This window comes from Gobio gobio (genome assembly GCF_949357685.1).
Source record: "Gobio gobio genome assembly, chromosome: 25".
NCBI lineage: Eukaryota > Metazoa > Chordata > Actinopteri > Cypriniformes > Gobionidae > Gobio > Gobio gobio.
In genome coordinates this window covers 29,147,134-29,166,048 of record NC_137121.1, presented here as the reverse complement: position 1 = coordinate 29,166,048, position 18,915 = coordinate 29,147,134, and the positions used below count along the sequence as shown (strand labels likewise).

Genomic DNA, 18,915 nt, shown 5'->3' with positions numbered 1-18,915 from the left:
AATCGCCAACAGTGGGCACGTGAACATCAGAACTGGACGTGGATGGACGTGTGCGTCTCTTACCTGGGGAACACATGGCACCAGGATGCACTATGGGAAGAAGGCAAGTGGGAAGAAGGCAAGTCGGAAGAGGCAGTGTGATGCTTTGGGCAATGTTCTACTGGGAAACCTTGGGTCCTGCCATTCAACATTGGGCTTTACCTCTTGAGGGGCCCTTCATCCACCAGAACTGCTACCAACTAGAGCCACATGATTAATCGTTGAAAGATCGCGATCTCAATTCAATATGTTCCAGCATGGGCCCTCTCCCTGGCTTACGCCCAGGTAAACCCGTGCATTGATGCGGCCCAGTCTGTGGGATGTGCTGAACAAACAAGTCCGATCCATGGAGGCCCCACCTCACAACTTACAGGACTTAAAGGACCTGTTGCTAACATCTTGGTGCCAGATACCACAGCACACTTTCAGGGGTCTAGTGGAGTCCATGCCTCAACGGCTGTTTTGGCAGCAAAAGGGGGACCAACACAATATTAATATCATAATGTCATAATGTTATGCCATATCGGTGTAGATAAATATGCGATAAGATTCATAAGGGTGCCTTCAAAAACCCAACCCTAAAATATTTGCAATGCCTTTACATCTTTTATATTGATCGCAGAAAATGTCCATCAATTATAATATACTTATTTATATTTGTATTTTTTAAATTCAATTCGTAATTGCTGTTTTAATACAATCAATAAAACCGCCTCGTCATCCGTAGGTGTTTTATTTGCATGGCATCGCTCCTCTGAGTCCTCTCGGCTTGCCGTAGGCCACCAGACGACAGTCAGCTGAGCTGAAATGTGTTTGCGGAAGTTTCACTTCATTCCCTGGTTGAGATTGAACGAGCTCGGGCTTCCCCGGTTTTAACGCACACCTTTAAACAGCGAACATGGATTTAAACTCGGAATCTGTGAAGAAAGTTCTCTCTAAGGTGAGTAATAACTCTTAAGTAAGGATGATAATAGACACTGTAAACCTGTTTGAAAGTTTAGTCAAGAGTGTCACAATTCACGCCTTTAAATATGGATTATTTACTCTCTCTAACATGTTACTTTGTTTCCTAACTAGTATAAATTTCGTGATTTGGCTGTCGAAGAGCTACAGAAAGTGTCTCGCCTTCACGCTGATATGGAGGTAAAATCTGGAACATACAGTAAGTCGTTTTCTTAAAGACCAGAGTAACTTACATAGTAACAAATAAAACCACATTTATCTGGTTTAGTTAGTTAAATTAGTGCATGCATCTTATTTGTAATCATTACTGAAACCTCTTTTACAGCATTTAGTGACAGTTTACAGAAGGATATTCTCAAACTGGTTGGAAACATCCCAGTCAGATATCAAGGTGAGACTCAATGACTCTATTGTTTACTTGAAGAGGGAATATACTAGATATAATAGCTCACTGATAATTGCTCAGAAGACTCTTCTTCATGTTGACTTGAACATGTCTTTGTGGATGTTAATGTATTGACAGGGCACTCGTATAACCTGCCCATCCTGCTTTGGCTCGTGGATTCCTTTCCTTTCACGCCTCCCATCTGCTTCCTGAGACCCACGTCCAGCATGGTCATACGGGAGGGTAAACATGTCGATTCCAAGGGGAGAATACACCTGCCGGGTCTGCACAACTGGGACCATGTAAGAGAACTTCATATCATTTCTGTATATGCAAATTACGGTAACACTTCATTTGACATTGTCCTTGTTACATATGTTACATGCACACTACCAGTCAAAAATTTGGAATCTGTACTATTGATTGATTTTAAAAGAAGTCTCTTCTGCTCACCAAGGCTGCATTTATGTTTTTAAAAATACAAAAAAAATAGGAATATTGTAAAATATTATTAAAATGTAAATTGACTGTTTTCTATTTGAATATAATATAAAATGTAATTTATTCCAGCGATGTAAAGCTGAATTTTCAGCATCACAACTCTTCAGTCTTCAGCGTCACATGATCCTTCAGAAATGATTCTAATAGGATGATTTGTGTCGCATGTCTGTCTGTTTTTTAGGTCTTCTCTGTGTTTTGATTTGTCACATGTTCCTTTGTCTTAGTTTTCCCTCCACTTGTCTGTTTCCATAGTTACCCTCATTAGTTAATTTGTTCTGCTGTGTCTAGTTCATTATCTCGGTTCAGTTCACTCACTCTTTGTCTGGTCACCGTTATACTATGTTGTGCTTTTTGCCCGCTTTGAGTTTGTTACTATTACAACACGTTTTGGATTGCATCTCCTGCATCTCTTTGCCTGTTCCTGTACACACAACAATTTGCTGATCAAGAAACATTATGAATATTATCAATGTTGAAAGCAGTTGTGTAAAACATTATTTGATGAAAATAAAGTTCAAAAGAACAGTATTTATCTGAAATAGAAAGCTTTTGCATTATTGTACTACCGTTGAAAAGTTTTGGGTCTGTAATAATAAATTTTTTTTTGGGGGGGGGGTGAAAGAACTTTAAGAAATTAATACATATATTCAGCAAGAATGCATTAAATTGATCAAGTGACATTATAGACATTTATAATGTTGCAAAAGCTTTCTGTTTCAGATAAATGCTGTTCTTTTGAACTTTCTATTCATTAATAATCCTGAAAAAAAATTTTTACACAACCGTTTTCAACATTAATAATAATCAGAAATGTTTCTTGAGCAGCAAATCATTGCAAAGATTTCTGAAGGATCATGTGACACTGAAGACTGGAGTAGTGATGCTGAAAATGTAGTTTTGAATCACGGGAACAAATTGCATTTTAAAATCTATTCAAATAGAAAGAAGTTATTTTAAATTGTAAAAATATTTCACAATAATACTGTTTTTGCTGTATTTTGGATCAAATAAATGCAGCCTTGGTGAGCAGAAGACACTTCTTTCAAAACCAATTAAAAAAATAGTACAGTTTCCAAACTTCTGACTGGTAGTGTACTTACCATGGTAATAACAGTAAAATATGCATCATTTCATGCAACTTACCTTCAACCAAACCCTTATCCTACCCTAACTCTATAGGAAGTGCATGTAGTTAATCAATATATATATATATATATATATATATGTATTTTATATATATATATATATATGTATTTTATATATAAAAAAGATTATTTATTTATTATATATATACACACATTTAAATAAATAATCTTTTTATATATATATATATATATATATATATATATTTTTTTTTTTTATGTTTCACGCTTTTAAAAGAAGTCTTGTGTTTGCAAAAAAGTGATATTGTGAAATATTATTATTACAATTTAACAGAACTGTTCTCTATTCGAATATATTTTACAATGTAATTTATTCCTGTGTGTGATCAAAGCTGAATTTTCAGTGTCACATGATCCTTCAGAAATCATTGATGCTTAGTTATTATCAATTATTATTGGTACTTAATTATTAATAATGATTCTTGTTATTAACAATGTTGACAATTGTACGTTTTTGCTGCTTAATATTTTTGTGGAAATCATGGAACAGGTTTTTCAGAGATTTTTTTTGATGAATCGAAAGTTCAAAAGAACATTTATTTGAAACAGAAATCTTTTGTAACATTATAAATGTATTTAATCTCATTTATAATCAATTTGAATAAAAGTAATATTTTTTGAATTTACAGTAGTATTACAGTTTCCACAAAATTATTATGCAGCACAACTGTTTTCAACATTGATAATAATCAGAAATTGAGCAGCAAATCATCATATGAGAATGATTTCTGAAGCATCATGTGACACTGAAGCCTGGAGTAATGATGCTGAAAATTCAGCTTTGATCACAGGAATAAATTACATTATAAAATATATTTAAAAAGAACCAATTAAATTAGACTTTGTTGGTAGTGATGCTGATCATCAACTTTGTCTGTCAACTCAGGCTGTGATTCTGAGTTCATGGAGCACGTGCACATTTGACCGTGACATCATTAGCGGACAGCCAATCACATGCCTTGAAACATGATTCACCTCTCGTGAGAGAATCAGCGAGATTCAATTCTCTTTTCTGCTGAAGATATAAATGCATTTACACAGCAAGAAGAAAATAGCTTGCTATATCAGTGCTAAAATTGTGAAATTAGTTGACAATATATTGCATACAGAGACATAACATGTAAGCTCACGTGTAATCATTTTTAAAGCTTTGTCTTTTGATTCTAAAGTGTATTTATATTAGGCTACATATTATCTGTATATTTATTTATATTTAAAATACCTCAAATTGGTCATGAGTAATGGATTAAGGGTATAATAATTATATAAATACTATATAAACCATATAAAAATGTTTATAATAAATAATCATAGCTAAAAGCCAGATCTCTTACCCAGGACATAACCTGCCCCGGAGCAGTTTAGCCATGGAGCTTAAGTTACTATGGCGATGAACACTGCTTAAATCTAAGCCACTTTCATGGCGCCTAAAACCCAGGGTTGGTGCAAACTAAAATGAAACATACCTGGCAATCCACCTAAACTGGCTTTATAGGCCCCAGATCTTTTAAATTGTAATAATAATAATAATGATGATGATAATATTTCACAATATTACTGTATTTATGGACCAAGATTTGCACTGTTGGCACCAATGAAACCGACATTTGGCATCGGCACAAGTGAGCAAAGGTTTGGCTATAGTAGCCCGACCTTAAATATTGAATCGGTGCTGCTCCAGACGAACAGTTTTGAGTCGAGGTGCACATTTAATTCTGCAGTGAGTTGTGATTCATCAGACCAGTCCACCTTCTTCCACCTTCTTTACATGAAATAAGCTGCTCCTGAGCAGGTTTAAGCTTACGGACCTGTTGCTATGACAGCAAGTCCAGGATGAGCTTCGAAGAACCAAACAATCCGAGATCACGCCAAATTGTCAACAATCAAATATAAACCCTGTTTATATAAGCGTGTGTGTGTGTGTGTGTGTGTGTGTGTGTGTGTGTGTGTGTGTATGTATATGTATGTGTGTGTGTATGTATGTGTGCGTGTGTGTGTGTGTATATATATATATAATATATATATATATATATATATATATATAATCTCTTAATTTTTTCTAGAGCTGTGTGTATATATATATATATATATATATATATATATATATATATATATATATATATATATATATATATATATATATATATATATATATATATATATATAAATAAAAAAATAATAGTGATGTCAAAAGATTAATCGCATCCAAAATAAAAGTTTGTATTTACATAATATATGTGTGTGTGTACTCTGTTAATTATTATTAATACATAAATACACACTCAAGCATGTATATATTTAAGAAAAAAATATTATTTTTATATAAAAACATTTATATTTATATATATTATAGATTATATAAATGTATATACAGTATATACATGCAAATATTTCTTAAATATATACATGAATGTATGTGTATTTATATATAAATAATAATTAACAGAGTACACACACATATATTATGTAAACACAAACTTTTATTTTGGATGCGATTAATCGTGATTAATCTTTTGACAGCCCTAATATATATATATATATATATAACAAAAAATTTCACTATTGCAGCCAAAGTCATCTGTGAATGGGCTTCTGGCAGAGATGATCACTAAGTTTGAAGAGGAACCTCCACTGAGCGCCAAATCTTCAGCACATGGTGACAATCCCAACGATCTACTGGCCTATGTCTCAAATCTCAAAGTTAATGAAGGTATGTCTGGAATGGACAAAAGAAAAATGCAATTGTACATGTTCCGTAACGCTTGTATGAATTCAAATCATAATATGATCTGTAATTGCTCTTATAGGTGGAAATCGGACTGATGAAGAGGTCAAAGTTTCTGTGATTGGCGGGGGAGATTTGGGAATAGCTGCCGTGTTGAGCATTATGGCGAAGGTAACTACAAGATTGTCTCTTGTTTGCCAGAAATAGCTTATGGTTACGTAACCACATTTTTATGACCAGATGATAATGTCATACTTTCCGTCATAGAGCTGTGTTGACAAACTGGTTTTGATTGACATCCCTGAGAGTTCAACCAAAGGCGGCACGGTGGATTTGGAGATTTTCAGTTTACCAAAGGTCGAGGTCTCAAAAGGTGCTTTACATCATTACATTAACCACCACTGCAAATGGTTAATTTTCTCTCAGTATCTATCCTCAACATGTCTGGGTCATATTTCACCCCAAAATCAAAGAAAAGAAATCGTCATATTTGGCTTTTATGAGACTTATTTTCATGACATTTAAACACATTTTCAAAATCTCATTGGTGTTATTTTAGTATTATTTATATAATATCATAGTATTATTCATATTTTTAATTAGCTTTTGTTTCTATATTTTCAGTTTAATTTTAGTTTACTTTAATAGTTTTGTTATGTGCTTGTCTTATGTGTGTTGTAATTTATTAATAATTTCTAGGTTTAGTCTGAGCTATTTTAAGTTTTTCACCATATATTTATATTTTAGTTTATTTATAGCTTTATTACAATTAACACTTAAAAAAAAATTGGTTTAGTTAACAATTACAGCACTGATTCTTATTAATGTAACGCAGTACCGGTCAAAAGTATTTTTACTACTATTTTTAATGTTTTTGAAAGAAGTCTCTTATGCTCATCAAGCCTGCATTTATTTGATCAAAAATACAGAAAAAACTGTAATATTGTGAAAAACTATTACAATTTAATATAATACTATTTTAATATACTTTAAAATATATATTTTTTCATTAATTTTCAAAGCTGAATTTTTATCAGCCATTACTCCAGTCTTCAGTGTCACATGATCTTCAGAAAACATTTTAATATGATGGATTATTATCAATGTTGGAAAAGGTTGTGCTGCTTAATATTTTTTTTGGAACCTGATTGGAAAACAATCAAGCTGTCTCCATTGACTTTGTATTCTGCGGTCTCCTTGTCATTTCTGACTTATGACAAAAACAGAACACTGTCTAAAAGCTGATATGTGACAGGGTGTACAGCAAACAAGCTAAAAAAAACCCAGAACCAAAACCCCCAAAGTTTTAATAAGCTGTTGACCCAAAAAACAAGCGTTTAAGGACACAAAAGTGGATACAGGCAATTGAGACAGAGCGTGACATGTTATATTACACTGAGAACTACGCCCACTAGAGGGGAATGTAATCATCGACAGTAAATATAATATATAAAACTGACATTTGGATATTTGACTTAACAGTGACTAAATTTTTACTGCACACGTAGGGATACTGAGGCATACTGAGTGTCAGGATCCAAAAATGTACCCATCCTTCCTGCTGATGCTTCACGTCTTATTGCCTGTATCCACTTTTGTCTCCTTAAACGCATGTTTTTTTTGAGTCGACAGCTTATAAAAACTTATTTCTGTGTTTTTTTTTTAGCTTGTTTGCTGTACACCCTGTCACATAACAGCTTTTAGACGGTGTTCTGTTTTTTGTTATAAGTCATAAATGACAAGGAGGCCGCCTCATGCAATACAAAGTCAATGGATACGGCTTGATTGTTTTCCCCCGGTGTGGGCGTGGCCTAAATGCGCTCTGTCTCTAGATGCTACCACAAAGTCTTTACTTGTTTCTCAGTTTTTTACTGTCCACTTTGAAAAAGTTATTCAACCTCTCTTACACCACAGATTGTGACAGAGTGTCTTTAATTTCAATTTCATAGACCTGTCGGCCTCAGCGGGCTCTAAAGTGGTGGTTGTTACAGCAAATGCCTGGAGTGATGAGCAGTCATATTTGAGTGTAGTTCAGACGAATGTGGACATGTACAGAGGAATCATCCCTCGTCTCGCCCAGCTGTGTCCTAAAGCTGTGATGCTCATCGCCTCCCAACCAGGTCAGTGATCGGCAGCTGGCTTAGCCTGTGCTTAAAGACACCAGGAAATCAAAATGTCCCATTTATAATACATTTTTACTCCATTAATGACTGCTAAAAAAATAGATTTGTCATTGAATCATTCATTCAAGAGATTAAACAAGTGAAGTCTTTATGAGCGAGTCATAAAATCATTCATTCAAACATTCAACATTTGAAATGGACTGTAGCAATTAACATTTTGTCAGAACCTCTAGACGTAAATGTTTGTTATTTTGTTTAAAGGGTTAGTTCACCCAAAAATGAAAATTCTGTCATTAATTACTCACCCTCATGTCGTTCGACACCCGTCAGACCTCCGTTCATCTTCGGAACACAAATGAAGATATTTTTGTTGAAAGCTGATGGCTGAGAAAGGCTTCAGATAGGCCTCCATTGACATTCAGTACATTTACACTCACAAGACCCATAAAAGGCACTTAAAACATCGTTACAAAGTCCATCTCACCACAGTGACTCTACAATAATTTTACGATGCGACGACAATAGTTTTTGTGCGCAAAAAAAAATCTAAATAACACCTTTATCCAACTTGTTCTTGTCTTCCGTGTGTGCCTCCACGACGCATGCGCGAGAATATGACGCAGATCCGGCGTTCGGGAATCCATGAAATGCACACTTTAGTCCCCATTTTGAGAACTACGCCGAGACCTAAAGCACGATCAATGTAGAATTCAACAGCTTAGACACGCGCGTCTTCCTCTGCTTGTAAACAAATCGCTTCTGGGTCATGTGTCCGAACGCCGGATCTGCGTCATATTCTCACGCATGCGTCGTGGAGGCACACACGGAAGACAAGAACAAGTTGGATAAAGGCGTTATTTAGATTTTTTTTTTTGCGCACAAAAACTATTGTCGTCGCATCGTAAAATTATTGTAGAGTCACTGTGGTGAGATGGACTTTGTAACGACGTTTTAAGTGCCTTTTATGGGTCTTGTGAGTGTAAATGTACTGAATGCCAATGGAGGACTATCTGAAGCATTTCTCAGCCATCAGCTTTCAACAAAAATATCTTAATTTGTGTTCCGAATATGAACGGAGGTCTTACGGGTGTCGAACGACATGAGGGTAAGTAATTAATGACAGAATTTAAATTTTTGGGTGAACTAACCCTTTAATTGTCTGTTCAGAATTGCGGGAGAATCGTGATCTCTGTTTGAAACAAACAAATGATGATTCTCAATGTATCCAGAATCTTGCAGCTCTACTTCTGATAGTGAACGATTCATGATTTAGTCAGCAATTACTAATCTAAGATATAACGGACAACAAAATCTTACTTTATCGACCACGAATGTGACCACTGACCTTAATGTTCACAGTGGACATTATGACACATGTTGCCTGGAGACAAAGTCATCTTCTGCCCACTCAAGTGATCGGTGTGGGGTGTAATCTGGACTCAGAGAGACTGTCTCACATCATCAACATTTCACTGGTGGCAAATAACACAGGCAAGCAGGCCTGGGTCATTGGAGAACTCTCAGAGAACAACAAGGGTGAGTGGATCAGGAGCTGCTTGACATATTTTATAGTGCTCATGAAATCATTTTTCACATCATTATATTATGTTTATCGAGGTTAGTTTACGAAGTGATCAGTTTTTTGCATCAAAAATGTACATTTTCCATTCTCATTTTCACTTCATTTCAAGGGAGGTTTATTCTTTCAGAAACACAAGTAATCGCCCACCGCTGTGATTGGCCTACTTCACTGCACAACAGCATGTGTGATGTGTTTTGATGCTCAAGATGACCAGCTCTGTAATAGAGCCTGAGTCAGATTAAAATGATCTAGGGTTGTTACAGCACCAAAATTTCAATAGTCACTACTAATTGTCACTGTAAAATTGTGTCAATTTTGGTACAAAAGCAAAAAATGTTCAATTGAAGGGTTAATTCCCCCCCAAATAATTTATTCACCCTCATCTCGTTCCAAACCCCAAGACGTTCGTTCATCTTTGGAACACAAATGAAGACCTTTTTATTAATGTCTAAGAGATTTCTGGTCCTTCATTGACAGTCTACGCAACTAAAACTGACGCATCAAAACATTCATATAGAGATTGTCAAACAAATCCATATGAATTGAGCCCTTTAGTCTAAATTTGCTGAAGAGACCTGATCTATTTATTTGATGAACCGATTTAATTTAGGGTTCTATTGACTTATAAACATTGATCAGCGCATATAAACTGAAGCTCAACCGAACCTGCTTGAATTGAGAATGAACCTCACTGGTTCTTGCTGAAGCTCAAACGTGCTGCGTAACACGTGAATGAACCTCATTGGTTCTCGAGGAATCTTAAATGTGCTGCATAACACGAGAATGAACCTCATTGGTTCTTGCGGAAGCTCGAATGTGCTGCGTAACTCGAGAATGAACCTCATTGGTTCTTGCTGAAGCTCAAACGTGCTGCGTAACTCGAGAATGAACCTCATTGGTTCTTGCGGAAGCTCAAACGTGCTGCGTAACACGAGAATGAACCTCATTGGTTCTTGAGGAAGCTCAAACGTGCTGCGTAACATGAGAATGAACCTCATTGGTTCTTGCTGAAGCTCAAACGTGCTGCGTAACTCGAGAATGAACCTCATTGGTTCTTGCTGAAGCTCAAACGTGCTGCGTAACTCGAGAATGAACCTCATTGGTTCTTGCTGAAGCTCAAACGTGCTGCGTAACTCGAGAATGAACCTCATTGGTTCTTGAGGAAGCTCAAACGTGCTGTGTCACACGAGAATGAACCTCATTGGTTCTTGTGGAAGCTCAAACGTGCTGCGTAACTCGAGAATTAACCTCATTGGTTCTTGCTGAAGCTCAAACGTGCTGCGTAACTCGAGAATGAACCTCATTGGTTCTTGAGGAAGCTCAAACGTGCTGTGTCACACGAGAATGAACCTCATTGGTTCTTGTGGAAGCTCAAACGTGCTGCGTAACTCGAGAATGAACCTCATTGGTTCTTGCTGAAGCTCAAACGTGCTGCGTAACACGAGAATGAACCTCATTGGTTCTTGCTGAAGCTCAAACGTGCTGCGTAACTCGAGAATGAACCTCATTGGTTCTTTCGGAAGCTCAAACGTGCTGCGTAACACGAGAACTAACCTCATTGGTTCTTGAGGAAGCTCAAACGTGCTGCGTAATTCGAGAATGAACCTCATTGGTTCTTGCCGAAGCTCAAACGTGCTGCGTAACTCGAGAATGAACCTCATTGGTTCTTGCTGAATCTCAAACGTGCTGCGTAACACGGGAATGAACCTCATTGGTTCTTGCCGAAGCTCAAACGTGCTGCGTAACTCGAGAATGAACCTCATTGGTTCTTGCTGAATCTCAAACGTGCTGCGTAACACGAGAATGAACCTCATTGGTTCTTGCTGAATCTCAAACGTGCTGCGTAACACGGGAATGAACCTCATTGGTTCTTGCCGAAGCTCAAACGTGCTGCGTAACACGAGAATGAACCTCATTGGTTCTTTCGGAAGCTCAAACGTGCTGCGTAACACGAGAATGAACCTCATTGGTTCTCGAGGAAGCTCAAACGTGTTGCGTACATTGGACAGTCTTACTTGACAGACATTATTGCTCTTGTGATTGGACACACAAGTTCTTACAAGCACACCTTCTTGATTTTCGTACACATGTTAAGGGGCATTTAGAGGACAATCATCACAAATGGTGACAGGTAACTGGGGCGTTGCCTCTTAACACCTGTACATATTAATGAGATTTTGACTGTCCATGTCATGACCTCTTTAACACACAAGATTATGTGGAACTGAAAAGTGGAAGACAAGCCTAGACTTCTGCTTTAAAATTCTTCCTTTGCATCATGGTCACATCAGCACTCTGAGTCTGGTTTTAAATAATACGTTTGATCGCTCTCTATGGTTGTCCCTCAGTGGCGGTTTGGGGTAATCTGGAGCCAGGAACTGACCAACTACAAGCGTTAACCCCAGTGTCCAACTCCACCAAACCCTTGATGGACAGGTATGGGTTTAAATCATCACCGTACAGATATGTTTCATATTGTTTCTAATAGAAATTTAAAAATGTGTTTTTATTGGTTTGTTATTGCATTATGAAGTGTGAACGGCTTGATATGATTTCAGGGCGTTGGAGATGCTCAAGGGCAGAGGTCAGAGGTCATGGTCAGTTGGGTTATCCATTGCTAGCATCATTCACAGCATCGTAACAGACCAAAGGAAAATACACTCTGTCACAACACTGGCTGAGGTATGATGCGTAACTCTGTGGTCCGTCCTACATGTGCGTTAGTGATGAGAGGATTAACTTTCATATTAGGATTTAAGATTCAAATCGTCTGTTCAGTTTTTCAAAATTATTTGTTACATTTTGGAAATGCAAACCTTATAGAGTTCCCGCCTGCGTTGGTTCCAGAAATATTTTTTTTTTTATTTGTTTATTGTTATAAGCCATGAAACCCAACCAACAGCTGTGAAGTGAATCACAACATTGCAAACTTCCGTTTGAAGCAAAAAAGCAGTTGAAAATCGGACAAAAAGACAAATTTACAAGGCTGCGCACTTAACGGCATTAATGAGGGAAAGAAACACAATCCTATGAAGCATTGCAAAAGTCATTCAACTGAAAAACATTGGTGAAATATAAAAGTATTCATTGATAGTTGCGAATTATATCTAAAAAACTATATATTTTATTGCAAAATATGCATATACATGCAAATAGTGAACTTGATTACGTAATTTGCTGTGCCTCATGGGAGTGGACGTTCCCTGCAAAGCTCTTTAGGCACAATTTGCTTGCCTTGATTCTCTGATTAGTGGAATTTTCTGTATTCTGTACTCATTATCATGGGTAATGTAGTTTTTCACCACAAATTCCACTATTAAATACAATTATTTAAAAAATTTGGGTAACACTTTACTTGAAGGGGTGTCCATAGGACTGACATGACACCTTCATAATCATGACAAATGACATAATTGAGCGAATGACACTTAATGACATACAGCATGTTCATAACAACTGTCATTAAGTGTCATTCGCTCAATTATGTCATTTTTAATGCAAAAATTACATTATTTGAGATGTCTTTGTAATGACAACTTGACATAAACCAATACATCATAACCGATAGTGTCTTTGTCATGACAACTTGACATTACCAAGACAACATAACCTGTCATAAATCTTTTTTTGAAGTTGAATTTGTCATTTAAAATGTCATTAAGTGTTAATACTCTGTCAAATTATTTTATAATGGCGTCATGAATATTTTTCAGTTAATAATGTTTTTTTAAAAAAATACTTTCTTAATGCTTTTTTACATCATGGATAAGTCTAGCTAATGCCAAGTTCACACTGCCCGATTTTAGCCCCGATTTTGACTCGCCGACAGGTTTTGGGAAATCGCCGACAAATGCCTGAAATCATAGGCAAATCGGTGCTCGTGCAATGTAACCCCATGATTTACTCACCCTGAAGTCATCCTAGGTGTATATGACTTTCTTCTTTCAGACGAATACAATCGTTATAATAAGTTATATAAAAAAATGTCCTGACTCTTCCAAGCTTTATAATGGCAGTGAATCCATCCATTATAAAAGTACTCCACACGGCCCGCGGGGGGTTAATAAAGGCCTTCTGAAGCGAAACAAGTAAAATGTCTAGATTCTGCCAGACCACCTTCCGTATTCAACTTACACAGAAAGTGGGGATGAGACGGTGAGGAAATTTCCCCACCGGTTAATTGACGACAGTAATACTGGTATCACCGGCAGGGGCTTTTAAATTGCTAATTCTAAACCGAAAGTAAAATGCGCACGGCCACTCTGGCATTCATAACAGTGCAGAGAAGTGCGAGTGTTTTCAATTAATTCATGAACTGAAAATGTGCCAGTGGACACGCATGACAGTGAACGGCAGTGTGGCCGTGATTTTACTTTCGGTTTAGAATTGGCGCCAATTTTGGGACGGGTTGCTTGAATGGTGGGTTCAGTAGACTATTATTCTTAATGAAAAATACAACAACAAAACAGTACAATGACAATCTCACTTACAGGATTAGTTCTTCAAAAATAAAATTTACTTTCCCCCATCTCATCCAAGATGTTCATGTCTTTCTTCAGTGGAAAAGAAATTAGTTTTTTTGAGGAAAACATTTCAAGATTTTTCTCCACACTGTGAGACCACTGAATTTGTTCCAATGACGGTAATTTCAGGCGATTTGAATGATGGAGTGTTTTCAGCTGGGTAGAGTGGATTTAATTCTAATATTCTTTATCTGACTCCATTTTATCATAATCTCGAATTTAGGTTAAAATGCCAATTGGTTGTTTGGTCTTTTATATTAAATAGTGAATCACACATTTAATCATTCTGTTTAACCCTTTGTTGCAATTATACCGTTCCGTACTAGAGATAGTTAATAATTACAGAGTAAGTCAGAATAGATAAAAAATGTAACAATTTATTAACAGTCAGGTAAAAGTATAATGCCAATTACATAATCAAATTAAAGATATTCCATACATAATATCAAATACTCTATAGAAAAGAATAAGATATTGATACCCGACTTCAGAATATTACATAACGCATGACATCTAGAAGACGTCCCACGTTATGGGCTCACTTCATTAGTCAAGTCAACTTTATTTATATAGCGTTTTTAACAATGCAGATTGTTTCAAAGCAGCTTTACAGTGTTAAACAGGAAAATAATGCAGCATAATTTTATTCAGCCGTCTAGCTATTCTGGAGAAAACGGTTATGTCATCAGTTCATTTCAATTATCATACAGTGACAGTGTGGGCTTTAGATAAATAATTCCATCAGTAATGTAGTTTATATGGTTAATTTAGTTTAATAAGTAGATTTGTTTCGATATTTAGTTGAAAAATTTTGTGGAAATTACAGTGTCCACCCCCGATCTTTCTGCTACATCGCTTTAAGTAGTACTCAGATCAGACAGAAACTGCTTTCAAATGGAAACATGATAACAAAGGGAATTTAAATTGAAATTAAAATCGCTCTCCCATTTGCCTGGATTGAAAGAGACCAAATGGCTCCTAAAGCAACACCCATCATAATATGCAAAATATCTCTAAGCTCTAAAAACTCTTATCTTCTTGTATACTTCTGTGGGGACGAGATTTTTGTACCAGTCCCACTGAGACATTTCAAACGATATCAAACACTGATAATCCTGTACAATTTTGGGTATGTTTGAGGTGATCTCAGCATGAGGGTGGGGGGGATTCAGGTGAAGGAAATGCATGTAAATTAGAGCCATTCTCAATTGATTCCCTCTGCAAAAAGTGTCCTTAGTTTGTCCTCCACAAGACAATCTGGCCTTGCTTTTTACAGTCCTTCAACACAATGGTGTTCAATGGAAACCAACGTTTGAAGGTCCAAATCAATGCAGTTTCAAAGGACTTCAGAGGCTCTGCACGATCCCAGACGAGCAATAGGGTCTTATCTAGCCAAACCATTGGTCATTTTCTACAAAAAAAGCCCCTAATTTGCTAATCTTGCGCTGCTCTGCGGCGCACCAGTGATTGCGTTATCACGTCGAAAGGTCACGCTAGATGTATAAAGCACACATGCCAAGACTAATACAAACACCCTTTAGCAAAAAAAGGTAAAACGATGATGTCGGCCGATTTTGAAGTTTTGTAAAATTTTGTAAAGGGTGTTTGTATTAGTCCGCGCATGTTCTCTAGCGTGACCTTTCCCCTCACTGCTCAAAATGCTTATGCTAGGTCCTACGTCGTGCTAGTTATGCTTTTTTCATCAGTTGAATATGGAAGGCGGTCCGCCGGAAGCCATGTTTTACTATATAATGTTAAATATGGATATTTTTCTTACACAAACCCATCGCTACACTTCAGAAGGCCTTTATTATCCCCCCCGAAGCCGTGTGGAGTACTTTTATAATGGATGGATGCACTTTTTTGGGCTTCAAATTTTGGCCTGCCATTATAAAGCTAGGAAGAGTCAGGACATTTTTTATATATAACTCCGATTGCATTCGTCTGAAATAAGAATGTCTATTATACACCTAGGATGGCTTGAGGGTGAGTAAATCATAGGGTTGTTTACATTTTTAGGTGGACTATCCCTTTAATAACAGGTCTTTAAAGGTTTACAAGTTATCGTTAAAAATCTATTTCCTATGAAGAAAGTTTTTACTTCCAGAACTTAACTGTTGCGCTCTAAAAGCCACTGAAACATTAAAATGTTAAAGATCATCTGTTTGCAAGCCTCCAGTGTCTCTAACATGTGTGCATTTCCTTCATCCAGGGCTGGGGTGGAATCGGTTCCAAAGTGTTCCTCAGCTTGCCGTGCATCCTCGGGGAAAACGGCTCCACCAGATTAGCAGGTCTGGCTTTAGGTTCAGAAGACGAAATGAAGCTGAGGGAGAGTGTGGCGTGTCAGGTTAACCTCTTCATGCAGCTGAGATTGTAATTCAGGAACTGGACAAAAGGCCATCACCTCTACAAGCGGTACATTTTCTCTGCTACAACCGCAGCTTTGAGACACACTTTCAGGGGCTATTCAAAGAAATTTCCAATAGGATGTGAAGATGTAGTTTAGTCCTTCCTGCATCACGTGCTTATTTTATATTCTCACTGCAGCCACTGTGAAGTGGAAGTCTTGCATCTTGTGAAGCATTATGCATAATATTACTGCACTTCAATATTGTTTACAATACGAACTTATGTAGATGCAATCCTTTTTGACATATAACTTATTGACGGTGGTTACTGGTGCAAATAATGAACAATGGTGCCTTCATTGAAAGTTAAATTATGGCTGTAAAATGAATGGCTTTTAAGTGCTTGTTAAAAGGGCTAGTTCTCCTAAAAATTTAAATTGTCCTCATCCTCAAGTTGTTCCAAACCTGTATGAATTTCTTTCTTCAGCTGAACACAAAAGATATTTTGAAAGATGTCGGTAACCAAACAGTTGAGCAACCCCATTGAATTCCATAGCTTTTTATTTCCATACTATGGAAGTCAAAGGGCCTCATCAACTGTTTGGTTACTGACATTTTTCAAGATATCTTCTTCTGTGTTCAGCAGAAGAAAGAACTTCATGAAGGTTTGGAACAACTTGAGGGTGAGAAGTTCATTTTTGGGTGAACTATCCCTTTAAATGCTATTACCAATCAGGCAAATCTGTAATTTAGGTTTGCTTAAATGAATGAATTAAAGGGCGTGGGTTCCTAATGTGCGTTTCTGTAAGTGAATGTACATTTTCTAAAGAAATGGATCCCGGTATATATTTTATCTTGTTGTGCTTGTCATGTACCTCTGAATGTGCAATCAGACTTGAAGATAGCAATAATGTAAATAAAACACTCCACTTTACTATATATTGTTGCAATAAGGAAAAGTTTTTTAAGCAAATGAAAAGTCAAATGAGCATAAAACTGGGGTTAAAACAACAATTTAACCTGAGAATCAATATATAGCAAATATATAAAGCAATTAAATATAGACTCTTAATACAAATAAAGTACAAATCAAACTCATTCTATTTACAACTACACAATAAAGCCATACAATGACCTTATGAATAAACAGCTTCATTTTAACATTGACTGTGGTGGGTGTATTTCCCAGTAAATCCATTTTGACCATGCTGGGCTTCATTTCCACAAGGTGGCGCTAAAGGGCAGTGTAAAGCACTAAGGTTTACATTTCAAAGGAAACTCCTTTTTGAGCAAATCAAGGACCACTGAAAAATGTCTTAAGTAGAAGTATCTCGGTTACAATAATCTAATGTCGGTGTGGTGAGATCCTTGTTTACATTTCCTAACTATGATAATGTTTCAAAAGAAACAAAAACAACACAAAAATTGCACTAAGATATAAAATAAACCCACAAAACATAAGACAAATACATGACAATAACTGATCGAATGGGGAAAAACCTGCAAAATGCAGTCAAATCAATCATTTTTGCCTTCCATCCAGTCGAAAACCAATGCCACTGCAGTACTTGTATGTCTAACAAGGAACATGGTTTCGTCACCTCTCAGAACGCCCCAGAAAACAACATACAGACAAAATGAACCCCCCAAAAAAACATTAACGACTGTCACATCTCCGGGTCCAGAGGAAATATCAATAGTTGCACCTCTCAATTTCTAAAATGTTTAAAAGATTAGGGAAAACATTCCAGGATTTTTCTCCTCATAATGGAGTTCAATTGCAACCAACAGGTTGAAGGTCCAAATCAATGCAGTTTGGAAGGGCTTCAGAGGCTCTGCACGATCCCAGCCGAGGAATAGGGTCTTATCTAGTGAAACCATCTGTAATTTTCGTAAAAAATTATATACTTTTTAACCACAAATGCTCAAATTTGCACGACATATGACGTCTAAAAAGGTCTTCACGTCCGAAAGGTTACGCTTGTGATGCACGTGGAAGTACCGGCCCAGTGTTAAAACAAACGTGCGAAGACTAAATCAAACGGCCTTTACAAAAATAAAGGAAAACAACGATGTCGGACGATTTTGAAGATGGAGAACGGAGTTTTCCTTCCACGTACATCATGGGCGTGACCTTTCCGAGAAGCACAACACCGAAGTCCAGCGATTGTGGTTTAAAAAGTATTTAATATATATATATATATATATATATATATATATATATATATATATATATATATATATATATATATATATATATATATATATATATATATATATATATATATATGAAAGTATGTGAACCCCTTGCAGAATCTGTGAAAAATTATAACTAAATAAGAGAGATCATACAAAATGCATGTTATTTTTTATTTAGTTATGTCCTGAAAAAGATATTTTACATAAAATGTTTACATATAGTCCACAAGACAAAAAACATGGCTGAATTTATAAAAATAACCCTGTTCAAAAGTTTATGAACCATTGATTCTCAGTGCTGTGTGTCGTCCCCTGGATGATCCACGGCTGTTTTTGTGTTTTGTGATGGTTGTTCTTCAGTCCC

At 36.4% G+C, this 18,915-nt stretch overlaps 1 protein-coding gene across 1 annotated transcript; it reads left to right on the top strand.

The window, feature by feature from the left end:
* The first annotated feature begins 805 nt into the window (after positions 1–805).
* On the top strand, positions 806–18,514 carry uevld (UEV and lactate/malate dehyrogenase domains). The gene is made up of 12 exons (XM_079809885.1): positions 806–979; positions 1,117–1,201; positions 1,328–1,393; positions 1,526–1,689; positions 5,620–5,761; positions 5,859–5,947; positions 6,044–6,149; positions 7,726–7,896; positions 9,259–9,435; positions 11,830–11,917; positions 12,040–12,163; positions 16,217–18,514. The coding sequence occupies exons 1-12, from the start codon at positions 938–940 to the stop codon at positions 16,379–16,381; spliced, it is 1,419 nt and encodes a 472-aa protein (XP_079666011.1). The 5' UTR covers positions 806–937; the 3' UTR covers positions 16,382–18,514.
* Positions 18,515–18,915: the final 401 nt, after the last annotated feature.

What these genes read in the sequence shown, in the direction of transcription:
- uevld (XM_079809885.1), top strand. Translation starts at nt 938, where the DNA reads ATGGATTTAAACTCGGAATCTGTGAAGAAAGTTCTCTCTAAG. An exon ending in GTCTGCACAACTGGGACCAT is followed by an intron (nt 1,690 to 5,619) that starts GTAAGAGAACTT and finishes TCACTATTGCAG; the next exon opens with CCAAAGTCATCTGTGAATGG. An exon ending in AAATCTCAAAGTTAATGAAG is followed by an intron (nt 5,762 to 5,858) that starts GTATGTCTGGAA and finishes TTGCTCTTATAG; the next exon opens with GTGGAAATCGGACTGATGAA.